Source organism: Polyodon spathula, chromosome 8 (assembly GCF_017654505.1).
Source record: "Polyodon spathula isolate WHYD16114869_AA chromosome 8, ASM1765450v1, whole genome shotgun sequence".
NCBI classification, from domain to species: domain Eukaryota; kingdom Metazoa; phylum Chordata; class Actinopteri; order Acipenseriformes; family Polyodontidae; genus Polyodon; species Polyodon spathula.
Genome location: NC_054541.1, coordinates 47,080,868 through 47,094,842, shown reverse-complemented (window position 1 = coordinate 47,094,842; position 13,975 = coordinate 47,080,868). Strand labels below are relative to the sequence as shown.

General features: G+C 37.4%; 1 protein-coding gene across 1 annotated transcript in view; it reads left to right on the top strand.

Annotated features, from left to right (window-relative positions):
* LOC121320055 (thyrotropin-releasing hormone-degrading ectoenzyme-like) overlaps positions 1 to 13,975 on the top strand; it is an 83,405-nt gene that overhangs the window by 57,396 nt on the left and 12,034 nt on the right. Inside the window, exons 8-10 of the mRNA XM_041258209.1 lie at positions 3,989 to 4,054; positions 5,145 to 5,320; positions 12,020 to 12,108. Of these exons, the coding sequence (XP_041114143.1) occupies positions 3,989 to 4,054; positions 5,145 to 5,320; positions 12,020 to 12,108 (331 nt within the window). The remainder of the gene's footprint in view (positions 1 to 3,988; positions 4,055 to 5,144; positions 5,321 to 12,019; positions 12,109 to 13,975) is intronic.

Genomic DNA, 13,975 nt, shown 5'->3' with positions numbered 1-13,975 from the left:
TTTTAGTGGATGAGGAATGGGTAGAAAACATATATACTGCTGCATTGAAGTATATGTTCGCGCTGACAGAATAAAAGAACATACTGAAAAAAGCTAAAACATTAAACTAAAACAAGAAAGTGAACTGAGAGACAAGCAATCCATGTATGCAGCTTTTACACACGCTTTGATAAAAAGAGAGTGCAGAATGACTGTGTGAATGAGTTTGTCAGAGCGCTGTGCTTTTCTGGACAGACACTGTTTACTGCAGAGAGGTATGTATTGGTGACTGTGTGCGACAGTACTGTCCATCAGCTAAAACACTGCCTAACACGACAATCTTAATCGTAAATATTTGACATTTGTTTTGTGCTGGTGTCAACTTCATACCTTCTGCAGATACTATTTCTGTCAGCACAGCGACTGCCCAGACGTTCGCAAAGTACCAGCTAACTTGAGAAAATGTGGCCTCAACTTGCACAGATTCTGCTTCATCATACATGCCAGAGACATTAAACTTAATCAGAAACCAGAACTGCTACGCATCATATTCCACATATAGTGTATATACTGAGATTTTTACTGATGTTTCAATTAAAAACTATAATTTTTACTGATTTTATCCCTATTTGAATATATGTAAAGATAAAAACCGAAAATTCGGAACACTATGCAGAGGTGAAGCCAGTGTAAAGCATACTATACATGTATGAATTGTACAGCCATGGGCAAACCTCCTTACAAATGCACTGTGGAAAACTTTATAAGAGTCCTAGTACCTGTTATTACAGTGCATTGTTCCCAACACAGACACTTTATAAGAGTCCTAATACCTGTTATTACAGTGCATTGCTCCCACCACAGACACTTTGTAAGAGTCCTAATACCTGTTATTACAGTGCATTGTTTCCAACACAGACACTTTATAAGAGTCCTAATACCTGTTATTACAGTGCATTGTTCCCAACACATACACGGAGAACTTGTGTCAATGATTCACTAACTGGGCCTGATCAAACCTTTAGAAAGTTGAATACCCCCTCGTGGAAATCCAAGAAACTCAAATACAGCCTGGGAATGTTCAAGGGGGTCTAATGGGCCTCACTATTTTGCTGTTCATTGCATAAACATCTACAATGTGTATTTCCAATTCGAAAAGCAAATTGAACAGGGCCCCTTATCTTTCCTGCCTTCAGGTAGAGATACTGTGATCTAATCATTTGAAATAAACAGCTCCCTAGTTTGAAATCTAACATCTCTCAGTGTCTGAGACAATCTGGTCATGATATTTTTTGGAAGGACTTACTGTATTGGCAGGGTTGCAGGTCATCAAACATGCTTGAAGGAAGGTAGACAGGTACTTTTATAAAGTAGATGGGTTTCTCTGTACAAGGACAAGGCAAAAAAAGCGACAGAGGTGATCAGCTATATGATCTTTAGATCAGCAGTATCTGCAGTGATTTAACATATCTAGCACTATATTAGCTATTTATTCTGCAGCTTTCAGATTTCGCTTAGTTCTGAGTGATTTAAATCATGATTTTTGGCTCTTGGGCAATTCACTTAAATGCTTTTTTAATTTTTTAAACAAGCATAGTCCAACATTTTTTTTTAATTGGATAGCTGGATTTGTAAAGATGTTTAACTTAACCCCTGGTCTCTTCTGGGGTTCTGTCTTTTCTGAACTTGTTTCCTGTGATGTCTTGTCCTTTTTTTCTCTTAAATTCAGTCTATTAAATAGTCGGAGATCATGGGGCCCGTAAGGTATTCAATTTAAATGTATTTATTAACCTATATACATGATACAAGGACACATTTTTTGGACACCCATGCTCTTCTGAAAAAGGGGTGTTGTGGGAACTTTAATATCCAGAAAGTAAACAGAGCATTTGTCATGTCCCACATCACAATGCTTCTAACACAGAGGGTTGGCATGTCCCACATCACAATGCTTCTAACACAGAGGGTTGGCATGTCCCACATCACAATGCTTCTAACACAGAGGGTTGGCATGTCCCACATCATAATGCTTCTAACACAGAGGGTTGGCATGTCCCACATCACAATGCTTCTAACACAGAGGGTTGCATGGCCCACATCACAATGCTTCTAACACAGAGGGTTGGCATGTCCCACATCATAATGCTTCTAACACAGAGGGTTGGCATGGCCCACATCACAATGCTTCTAACACAGAGGGTTGGCATGTCCCACATCATAATGCTTCTAACACAGAGGGTTGGCATGTCCCACATCACAATGCTTCTAACACAGAGGGTTGGCATGGCCCACATCACAATGCTTCTAACACAGAGGGTTGGCATGTCCCACATCACAATGCTTCTAACACAGAGGGTTGACATGGCCCACATCACAATGCTTCTAACACAGTGCGTCCCACATTGCATAAAGCTTACCTTGAAGATCTCCTTTCAAAGTGCCTAAGCCAAGGGGCAATCTGCTTAGCTCCCGAGATCTAACGCAATCAGAATCCAAGCTAAAATTGCGGTTACAAAAACAAAAGATACACGTCTTTTGTTTTAATCCCATGGATACCTTCCAAGGACTAATGGCCCAACATGTAGTGGCTTTGAATTGGATGGAAAGCAGAAGTTCTTTGTGCATTATTAAAATGTAGGACAGGGAAACAAACCTTAATGCTCATGTTATGTTGTCTACCCTTCATAAATAACTTTTGTGTTGAGCAGGGGACTGGCCTGAAATTATATATATATATATATCTATATATATATATATATATAGTATCTATATATTATCGATGATATATATATATATATATATATATATATAATAAAATTTTTAAAAAATATACAGTTTTCCGAAAAGGTTTTTTCCAAAAATATTTTTAAAAGGTGTTTTACATAAATGAAAATAAATATTTGAAGGGCTGAAAACTTTTATATATATTAACCTTTTGTTTTTAAAAAAAACTTTTTTTAAAAAAAATATATATATATATATATATATATATATATATATATATATATATATATATATATATATATATATATATATATATATTATATATATATACCCACGTACCAAATATTTTATACTTCGTGAAGACAGTCTGTTCTGGGACTGCTAACTCCTCGAGGAACCCTCATACAGTATGTTCAACCATTTTCTTTTTTTTTTCTGTCACAATTTGTTAAACATGTGTAAACACAATTTTGTGTTTTAAAGCGAATAATATATATATATATATATATATATATATATATATATATATATATCGTCTAGATGTAGAAGGCATTGCATTAGTTGTCCTCCCTGATGCGTGTGTTACTCCAATTAAGTTTTGTGGAGGGTGTCGTCGCTTTGTCTTTACGGATTCTGACCCGTCATTGAAGTGCAATTAAAGCTCTGTAACCACAAATGCAGATGAGCCTGCTGCCTATTTTCATAGTTGGTAAGAGGCCCACTTGCGGTGTGTGTGGTTGGAGGTTTTCATCCAGCCTCCACCTTCTTACAAATGCTTCAGTATAAAAAAAGAGTCTGGAGTCTAGTGGCTTATGAAGAGCTACTGCGATCATAAACCTCTTGCTATTGTATGAAGGTATGGAAATATTTCAAATGGCAATAATAAATCCTTGATGCATTCATCCATGTTAGTGCAATTAATAATTATATTCATGGAAGGATTCATGAAGGTCAGTTGTTTTATTAAGGATTCGTGAAGGTCAGTTGTTTTATGTAAAGTACCTGTGCCTAATATGCAAAAAGAATAATACATGTGCGGCGTAGGCTATCAAGTGAATTTGCAGAGGCTCAGTCATTAGGGGCATTCAAAAATCAATAAGACACCAGCCTAGAGGGGAATGATGTACTCAGAACAGTAAGCCTTAGTGGTCCTAACTCCTACTCTTTTTCCTTTAAGGTGCCTCTTTCTCTCCCCTTTCTTCAATTAAAAAGAAACAAAAATAAGCAAGAGAAAGTCACTTAATGTGTTAGGAAGTAAAATTAACATGTTGTTTTTTAATTTTAGGATTACCTGATAACTCATATGTATGGCAATGCAGGAAGAGATGACCTGTGGAACAAGTTCTCTGAGGTAAAACACTACATGTATTTGTTATTCATTTGTTTATTTTTAAAGAGGCTACCCAAGTATACAAAATGGTCACAGTAGTCACACACCCATTGGTTATAAATGAAATGTCTCAAATAGTGATCGGGCTACTTAAAGTTACTGCAAGGGGTAATACCCATGTAGGATCATTTTACCACCTAAATACCACGCCTTGTAATTCTACTGCTGCTGATGCTTTCACCCAGGGATCCTTTTTTACCCCATTACAATGTTTAGATACAGAGATGAAAAGCCACATACCCATTTAGTCAAAGTGTCATTAGCACTAGTTTTTACAAAAGAGAGAAAAGACCTATTTCAAACCACAAATAAATTCACATAGTCTTGAGTGTCTGTAAGTTATTTGTTTCTAGTTATGTAACCTATTCAGGAAAAAAAATTATGCTAAATGCACTTTGCAGTAAAATTAGTTTTTAGATCATAAAATAAACCAGTTGGTATTTCTTCTTCTTCTTCTTCTTCTTCTTCTTCTTCTTCTTCTTCTTCTTCTTCTTCTTAAGCCAATAATTTATAGGCACATATTGATACATATCTGAAGAAAAAAAAAATGCTCACAATGTGCAAGGTGTCAGGTCAGGTTGAACGTCCTTGCAGATGCTACTAATTTTTTCCATACGTTATAATCAAAGGCCTTTATTTCATGTGTCTCCCATGAAACAGCATTGCATCACCTACTGTTTTTGTCTGACCTTCAAAACTGCTTGGTGGGAACTTTGCAGGTCCTGAAATTAAAATTGATATCAACTGCTGGAACTTGATTAAATGGTAGTAGACAGCAGAGGAGGGCATCATGCTTGTTTCATGTTCAAAGCCTTTGAGATGCTGATGTTTCAACACCAGCACCATTACATAATATTACATTGTATTTAAATAAACACAAGTAAATTAGAACATTTCTGAATGCTGGCTTTAAGTATTCATCTATGCATGAAAGGCTCCCAAATTGAGTTCCATTCAAAGTGATCATAAAAAATAAGTGTCTCATAATGTTTACGTTCAGAGTAAATGTGGGTTTTCATTAGTGGCCCCGCTTGATTGACTCTCCCTCCAGGCGATGCAGAAGGAAGGAAGGGATATAAATATAAAGGAAGTGATGGATCTCTGGACACTGCAGATGGGCTATCCGGTGGTCACCATCATGAAGAACGACAGCGTGGACAACAGCGTAACGATCAGCCAGGAACACTTCATCTCTGACATCAAGGATTCTGCACCCTCAAACAGCAGGTATTGCTTTTTTCACTTTTCTACTCTATGCTTAGAACCATGCGCAAAATACAGTAAGACAATATTCTCAGTTATGTCGCTTTTTCTGTTAAATGCATTGTAGCAGCCTGTGCTTTTGTTAGACTCCGGTACAGGATTACTAGTCAGGCCCATTTCTCAATGAGCACAGAATACATGTTTTTGGATAACATTGCACGTGTTCTCATCATATAGGAAGTAATGTTAGCTGATCAGCTTTGGATCCCAAACCCAAACAATGATAATAGATTCGTACTCTAAGGGCACTCTCCCTGATATTGAGAATCAGTGCTTGAGTGTAAATGCTGCGGTCCCATTGATTACCATTCAGGGATCAGTTTCTCTTGAATGTTGACTGAATACTAGCACATACCTGTACCCAACATTATATTTATTCATCTGCCACAAACTGCTGTGTTTACATCTACACTGAGTGATCTTCTAAATAGTGGAATTATTTGTGTGGTTTAGCCAGTAAAGCTCCTAATCAGGATTCAAAGGTTTCCATTCAAATTATGAACCTCCACTATGTTTCCTGTTGACCACACCCTTATAAAAGGTTACCATGTTAAAAGCATGGCAAATTGTAATAAAGCATAGTGTTCACATAGTAAAACATAGATAAGCATTGCATAGCCCAGAGGGATATGGCGAAGCATATTAAAAAACATGGCAAACCATGGATATGTATGTTAAATGCTTAATATAATCATGGGACAAGCATGAGAAAACTGCAGAATTAATGAGCAACTTTACAGTGGCAAACTTTTATAAAGGCATGGATACCAACCAGCCGTTCTCACACATCAAGTGCTCAGTTTCCTGAGGGCTAAGGAAGTGGGGTGGTCTTGACAACTGAATCTTTGAATGCTTTCAGAAATTCTAGCTCAAGGCAGTGGACCTGAACTAAAGGAACATTTTCCAAGCTCTTATAGATTGTAAAGTTTTCAGCTTTTTTTCACTTAATGAGTAGTGTCACTGGAAAAGAGCAACGGCTTTGATATGACTTTGATCGGCTCAAGGCATTCAAACGCTTGTCAGAATTTGTGTTAGGCTAGTTTTGATGTCACAGAGAAATGGTGCCTCTTTTCCAGCATGTAACGTGCAGTATTATAGTCCATATCATTGTATGAGTCAATTTGGCAAAGAGGTAATTAGTAGGGCAGGTGCAGTAATCCAGCAAGAAAAGTACATGTGAAATGGTTTGTGTTTTATTGTAATCCAAATGGTCTGATGACCAAAACAGTAAACAATAAGAGGGCTGGCAATACACAGCAATGTGTATTGCGCAGTGGATAATTATGAGTTGCAGTCCCATAAATAATAATAAACAATAGTCGAGTACATACACACACAAGACACAAACACCATCACCAGTCCAAAGTGAGTACTGTAATGCTCGCTGTGAAGTACAATTTATCCGTGATACAATGTGCAGGGTTGTTTGGATTAGTGGTGGCTGTGGGTGTGTTGGCCATTTAGTCAAACATACAAACAGTGCGTTTTGGACAGACAGACAGAACAAACAAAACACTCATAGTAATAATCACAGTATGGTTTCTTTCGGTTCTTAGCGTAACCATCACAAGGATCAGATCACATCACTACGTCCCCTTTATATAATGTCAACCATGACCCTTTGGTTAACGAGCGCACCCGCTCCTCCAATCTGTGGATGGCACGCCATTTCCCTTCTGGGTCAATGGTTTAGTGTATCGTAGCTCCACTGCTTTGCTAGATGGCCAGCTTCCGCCGAACCCTGGGAATTAATTGTCGGGCCATCCAATACAGGGTACTCTATTCCCTTTACACAGCGCCCTCACAGGTTGGGAAGGAGATCTAACACCAAGAACACAGTGTAACAAATTATTATTTTTTTTTGGTTCCTGGGTAGTAAGTGTTATTTCCTAATTGCTTATGCCAGGACAGTGATATTTTGAAATGTACATATTTTCCAGAACATTCCAGATAGATTCAGTGCTGAGTAAACTTGGAGTAACTTCTAGAACTTTCAGTAATATAAATAGTAGTATAAATACAGGGGCCTTAAGCCCACCAGTTCAGTTCCGTTCCAGCTGCCTAAGTGGATACATATCTGCATTTTTCTGAGATGGCATCAAGAGGCTGCAATGGTGGCATTCCTGATGGGTCTCCAAGGCGGTTTTACCAAGTTTCCCTGCTATCTTTGCCTTTGGGACAGCAGGGACACCAAGGCGCACTACCACAGGCGGGACTGGCCACAGCGGACCGAGTTCTCTGTGGGGAGGAACAACGTCAAGTGGGAGCCACTGGTGGACCCCCGGAAGGTGCTGATGCCACCACTGCACATCAAATTGGGCCTTATGAAACAATTTGTCAGAGCTCTAGATAAGGAGTCAGCAGCCTTCAAGTACCTTCAAGACTTCTTCCCTAAGCTGTCTGAGGCAAAGGTCAAAGCCGGTGTCTTCGTTGGACCACAGATAAAGAAGATCCTGGAGTGCAGTGAATTCCCCAAGAAGCTCACTAGTAAGGAGAAAGCGGCTTGGAACAGCTTTGTTGGAACAGCTTTGTCGCAGTGGTTCAATCACAAGGCTGCAATCACAAGGCTGAAAACTATGTGGAGCTGGTTGAGACTCTGGTGAAGGACAGTATAACGAGAACATGATGGGAGACTATATTTGGGTGTTGATTCGTGAAAGTGATTTACAGTATAATCGTAAATCCTGAAAAACTACTCACTTCTAAATATTTTATAGTCATTTTTGTATTACTTTAGTATAAATACATGTTAATTTGGATTCATATGTTGTTGTTTCTGACTTTATGTGAACGAAAAGACCTTTTTCTCATTGGAAATAGGTAAATTTCAAAATATCACTGTCCTGGTCACAAAAGCAAAGTTTGTGGGGAATAATAGCCATTTTCTATACTTTTGAGGCATAAGCAATTAGGAAATAACACTTACTACCCAGGAACAAAAATTGTGTTACATAGTGGAATCATTCGATCTCTGTCACACTCAAATAACTACTTACTGCCAGCAACAGACTAACCGGGACAGGCTTACATTGCTGTCTTCTCGGGCTGGAGGAGACAGGGGTTGCTGCAAATGTTCTCATGCAGTATCAGCTGAATCCCCTAGAACTACTGGATAAACAAACAGTCAGTCATCTACCCACCACAGAACAATTTAGTGGACGGGGGCATTGTGATGATGGTGATAGTGATGTTGTGGTTAGAGAGAGGGAGGAACATGCTCTCTTTAGTTCACACTCCAAGCCTTTGGAAATGAGATGGCTACTTTAAAGAGTGCTCTTGTCTCCAATAATGAAGCATTCTGTTTAGACAATCAATATTCTGATATATTTTTACTTCATTTACTCTATGATGGTTAATTTCATCCCTGGTTGTATCTTACTGCTGCAGTACAAAAATGCAATGTATTACACAGTCTGTTCTCCAGAGTCTTCAAATATTATATCCAGTCACATTATTATTACTTAGTCATTTAGCAAACACTTTTATCCAAAGCAAGACTTGTGGTGAACTATGTATCACAACTGCTGCTGCAGAGTTACTTACAATAGGACCTTGATTTTACGTCTCATCGGAGGGACAGAGCACAAGGACTGCTCAGGGTCTCACACAGAGTCAGTGGTTAATCTGGGCTGTAACTTGAAAACTTCTGGTAACAAGCCCCTTTCTTTAACCACTGGATCACCAAGGTGGTATTTTACGATTAAATTAAAAATGTATTTACTAAGCAGTGCGATTAGGCTTATCCATCTCACTGGAGATTAAAAGCATGTAAAACTCAGGAAGGAAATGATTTGTAAAATCTGATTTGAAGCAGACCTTTTTTTTTACGTTTCTTCCACGTCACTGTTTTAAAAATGTTGCACCCTGAAATCAATACTCCAGTCTAGCAGAGATATTAATAGCATCCTGGAATTGTGATTTCTGTGTACACTATTCATCTCTGTTACTATGTTAAATAAATGATGCGCATTGGTGTATACATTTCCATAACCCAGGTTCCATTTATTTTGTTAATGTTAGATTACATTTATGTTTCCAATAGTTTATGTATTGTTTTTTCATTGCAACTGAGTTTACATTTCCACGAGTAAAACACGATTCTTTACAAATTACAACCAAGATAGCTATACTTTTTTTCAGAGCTTGGCATTCATGCATTACTGACTACTATTAAATGTTTTTTTTTTTTGTTTGTTTTTTGTAAATACTGCATTGTATTACACAGTTTGCAGTGATTCTTCTAGGCTTAAAGAAAATGTGCTATCAAATTTGCAAAGAGATAAATAATGTAAAGGCATCTGTCTAATGGATGCCCGCCATGTCGTACAATTTTTGACCCCTGAATACACCATACATTCTACTACAGGTACTACTGCACTCCTGTCAAACTAGTTAGCCACAATAACTGCTACATTTGCTGCCCCACACACTTTTTCTTGTTGATAGGCCTATGTATTTCCCTGCTAATGGAGGGATACTTTAAGTCCAAGCAATGTAAGGTGTGGATATACCATTTTTTTAAATACCATAGTAAAACTGGATTGACAAACAGCATCTATTCTTTGCACAGCAGTCAATCTATTGTAACATTCACCCAGTTAAAGGTATGTTAAAACTCTGCAGTCCTAAATAACCCAATTGCACGTTTGTTTTAGTTTTTTTTTAACAAATACAGCACAGTAATGGGTTAACTTAATCCACCATTGAGATGAGATGAATTATTCAAGATCATTTGCAAGCCAATTCCGAAATCCCTTCACTCGTTGCACATTAGCTGCAAACAGAGAAAAGTACTTTGCATCATTAATGTACAGACTTTGTGTTTCTGTTGTGGGTTCCTTCACTCGTTGCACCTACTTTGCATCATTAATGTACAGACTTTGTGTTTCTGTTGTGGGTTCCTAGCAGAGCTCTTTGTCTTGAAACTTTACTTAATAAGATCAAGCATGTGTGCTCTGAAAGCAGCAGACACAGAGGAAATGGGATTCGAAACCTGGCAGAAACCATCTGACCTGCTTAGCCTTCCACTTCCATGTCTCCTTTTTGAAATCAACCAAAGGCATTCTGTGACATATTACCTATTCTTACCAAAGCTGACTTGCTTTACATTCTGTAATTCACTGAGGCATTTCAAGCCAGGACACTTAACCAGACTATTTGTACTCTATTTGATCACCTTGCCAAAATGACGACCATGGCAGCCATCCACGTCCAGTACATTATTCGAGTCTGATTTATATCGCCTGGTTAATTTGTAGCTGGGGCTGTTTGACTTTGCTGTGGAAAGGTAAGTTGCTCATTGTTGCGTCTTCTTGAACTGTTTTATCTGTTGGTGTCGTGCAATGGAGTACTCCATCGAGTCCCACTAGCCTCAGTCGAAGAAAAGCGTCTTTTGAAAGCACAGCAGACGTATAAACTCACCAGTCAATGAGATTTCCTTCAGATATGAGCGAATTTAGAGTTGTCTGCGATTACCAATACAGAATTGGCACTTAGCAAATCCAATCCCTCAGGGTTTTTGTAAATGTATTGCTTCATGCTGCATGTAATTTGAAATTCTATGACCCCCTTTCATACAGGTATGACGGGAGGGCAATAAAAGGCAGTTCTTCAAAACACAACTGTAACCTGATCAACACTCCCGGCTTGGACAGTGCTTTTTTAAATTTCTGTGTAATATTTTTTCTAGCAAAAGGCAAAGATTATCGTTGAAGCAATGTTGAAGCAATATAGCGTTCAATACATCATCCTAAAATTGGTTCCGACAATCTATTTCCCAGCAAGCATTCTTCCTATATTATAGCCCCCCCCCCCCCCTTTATTGAAAGGCAGTGTTAAAAGGTAATTGGTATTACCATTAAGGATTATGCTGGGTATTGATGTCCTCAAGTCTTGATTTTAAGAAATACAATAGCCTAGAAAACTAAAGAAACTCACTAAAGAGATGTGTATGCAAAAAACATTTAAAGGAGAATCTGTCTGTGTGTGCCTATTTTTAAACACAGTGGTTTAAAGAATATGGAGATATTGAAGGAACCCATCTTCATTGAAAAAAGCTGATGAGTTATTATATTCCAACTGAAACTTGTGTCCATTTGAATTACAATAGTTAATGCTGTTTGGTAGCAGTGCTGAACACTATGACAATGCAATGGTTAAGTACTGGAAACTAAAGAGCAGCTACAATGGTAAAACCTGTACCACAATGGGAAAAACAATCATATTTTGACATGCCAAAGGTATCACAAAATCATGATCACACACAATATGCACTGGCATTTTATTGCATATAGTGCTGTGGTCTGCTAATGGTTCTGCTAGAGTGTTTCAAGGTAATACAGTATTACCGTATATTGATATCCCAATGGTATTTTTAAAAACATTTATGTCATTTGTACGTATTAGGTAGATAATACATTGTGTCAGTGTATTGCTTTTAATAAAATATCACTCCAAATGAACTCGCTGAAATTCGTTTTTTTTTTTTTGTGTGTGTAGGTGTTTTTTTTTATATATCCCATTTAAATTTAGCCAGTCAAATCTGGTGCTGTTTCACTGTTTTACTCTTAGTCAGCCATACTCCTTAATTGTAAATGTGTTGCAGTCTCATCTATCTGAGCCCTGATTTTGTTTTCCTTCTTCTCCTTTTTTTTTTTTTTGCAGCTTCCAGTGGCAAATTCCATTAACGATTTCAGTAGGAAATTCAAGTCACATTTCCCCTGAATCAATCGTATGGGTTTCTAATAGAACAGGTACTTTCATATTTTTTGTCTCTCCTGCTTAGGTGTCATTTACAACAGAAGCGTTCTAGCTTTAGAATGCTCCCCAAGCATAAAGGGACCCTTGTGAGAACACTGTTCTTTACTGTGTATCTTCTGACTAACAATGGTAAAATGTGCAATGTTTTTTTAGCTCCTTATGTATCGTGATATGTGAGATCAAATTGTCTTGTCTCGCTTTGATTTTCTACTAACTTCGTCTTAAAATGTACACCTGATTCCCAGGTATGAGCAAGGTCTCCAATGCAATTCAATTCAGATTTTTAACATATTTCAAACTGTAGGCTGTGTTTGAATTAATGACTGCTGCAAAGGGAGAGTAAATTAATTTCATATTATGTTGCTCTGTCTTATTAATTTAGAGGGAAATGATGGTTCTATTTATAATATTATTGATGGGTTTATTCTCAGCTGAGGTTTATTCCACTGAGACAGCATAGCCAAAAATGAAAATGATATAAATTAGAAAAAACAAACAAACAAACAAAAAAAACTATGTATGTAATACAATATAATAATTCCCTTTCATATCCCTTAGTCCCTGTTCAATTTCCAGTTTCATTTTCTCAATATAAGATTAAAATTGTGAAATATATTTCCCACAATGAGTTCCTGAAGTAGCCAAGGCTATCCGAGGTGCAGAGGTGGAAGGTGAAACAACAGAAGCTTGGGTTCCAAATCAAGATCTCTGGGAACCTCTTCCTCTGCACAGTATGACTATGATATCACCAGGTGACTTTTGTACACCTGCCATGGCAAAAAAAAAAAATACTGTATTGAATTGATGGACTCCATCCATCATGCAGTATTGAGTGACCCAAGGATTAATGCTTTCTCGAGATGGATGGTGGCCATTAATGCTCTTTTTACCCAGCGTCCCAAACTGTTGTTGCCCATCACCTGATGTCTGGGCTTTCTAGGGTTCATCGCTCTGCTTGAATGTTTTTTCCATAACAACAGCGTGAAGTGACCAAGAGACTTTAAAGTCCTCTATATCAAAGCCCTTCATTCTCAGTTTGTACCATTTAAAATTTTTTATGTTGGTTTACACAGCTGTGGCCAAAAGTTTTGCATCACTCCGTACAATAAACTAATTTTGCTTCATAAAGTTGACTGAAACCTTCCTAATAATGTTACATTAACATATTGAATTACATGCCGCTTTGTAGTTTTCCATATACTTGAGAAACTGACAAAAATGGAAAAATGTGACCTTGCGAAATCTAACATGGCTTCCAATAGACTTTTGCATCATTTTGTAGTTTCTTTGATTACATGATGTTAAAAAAATATATCGTTTTTGTGCTTTTTATTACATCTCAATCCCAAAATTATAGGTGGCGCAAAACTTTTGCCCACAGCTGTAGGTCGATTTTAACCCAGAACGTGTAATTTGAGGTATCTGTTTAACATACTGTTGCACTGATACAGATTGTCTGTTAATGCATATTTTCATAGCCAATACATATTAACAATGTATATATGTCTTATAGTTAAATATATATATATATATATATATATATATATATATATATATATATAGATATAATAACATCAGCCTCGGGAGCATTGTTTTTAATAGTGCAGTACAGTATCTTCTAAAATGAATGAATGAGTGATCATGTTCAAAAGGCTTTCTCATGAAGATATTTTGGACATGTCCACACTGGAGATGTAGGAATACATTAATAAACCTCAATCTTTATGGGGTCCATACATACCTGAATAAAAGTTTACTATGGCATATTAAAATACAGTAAAGCGAAGTAAGACCATAGTGAACTCATGGCACAGCACAGGTAAGCATATTCAAGCATAGTACTAACCGTGGTTAACAGAA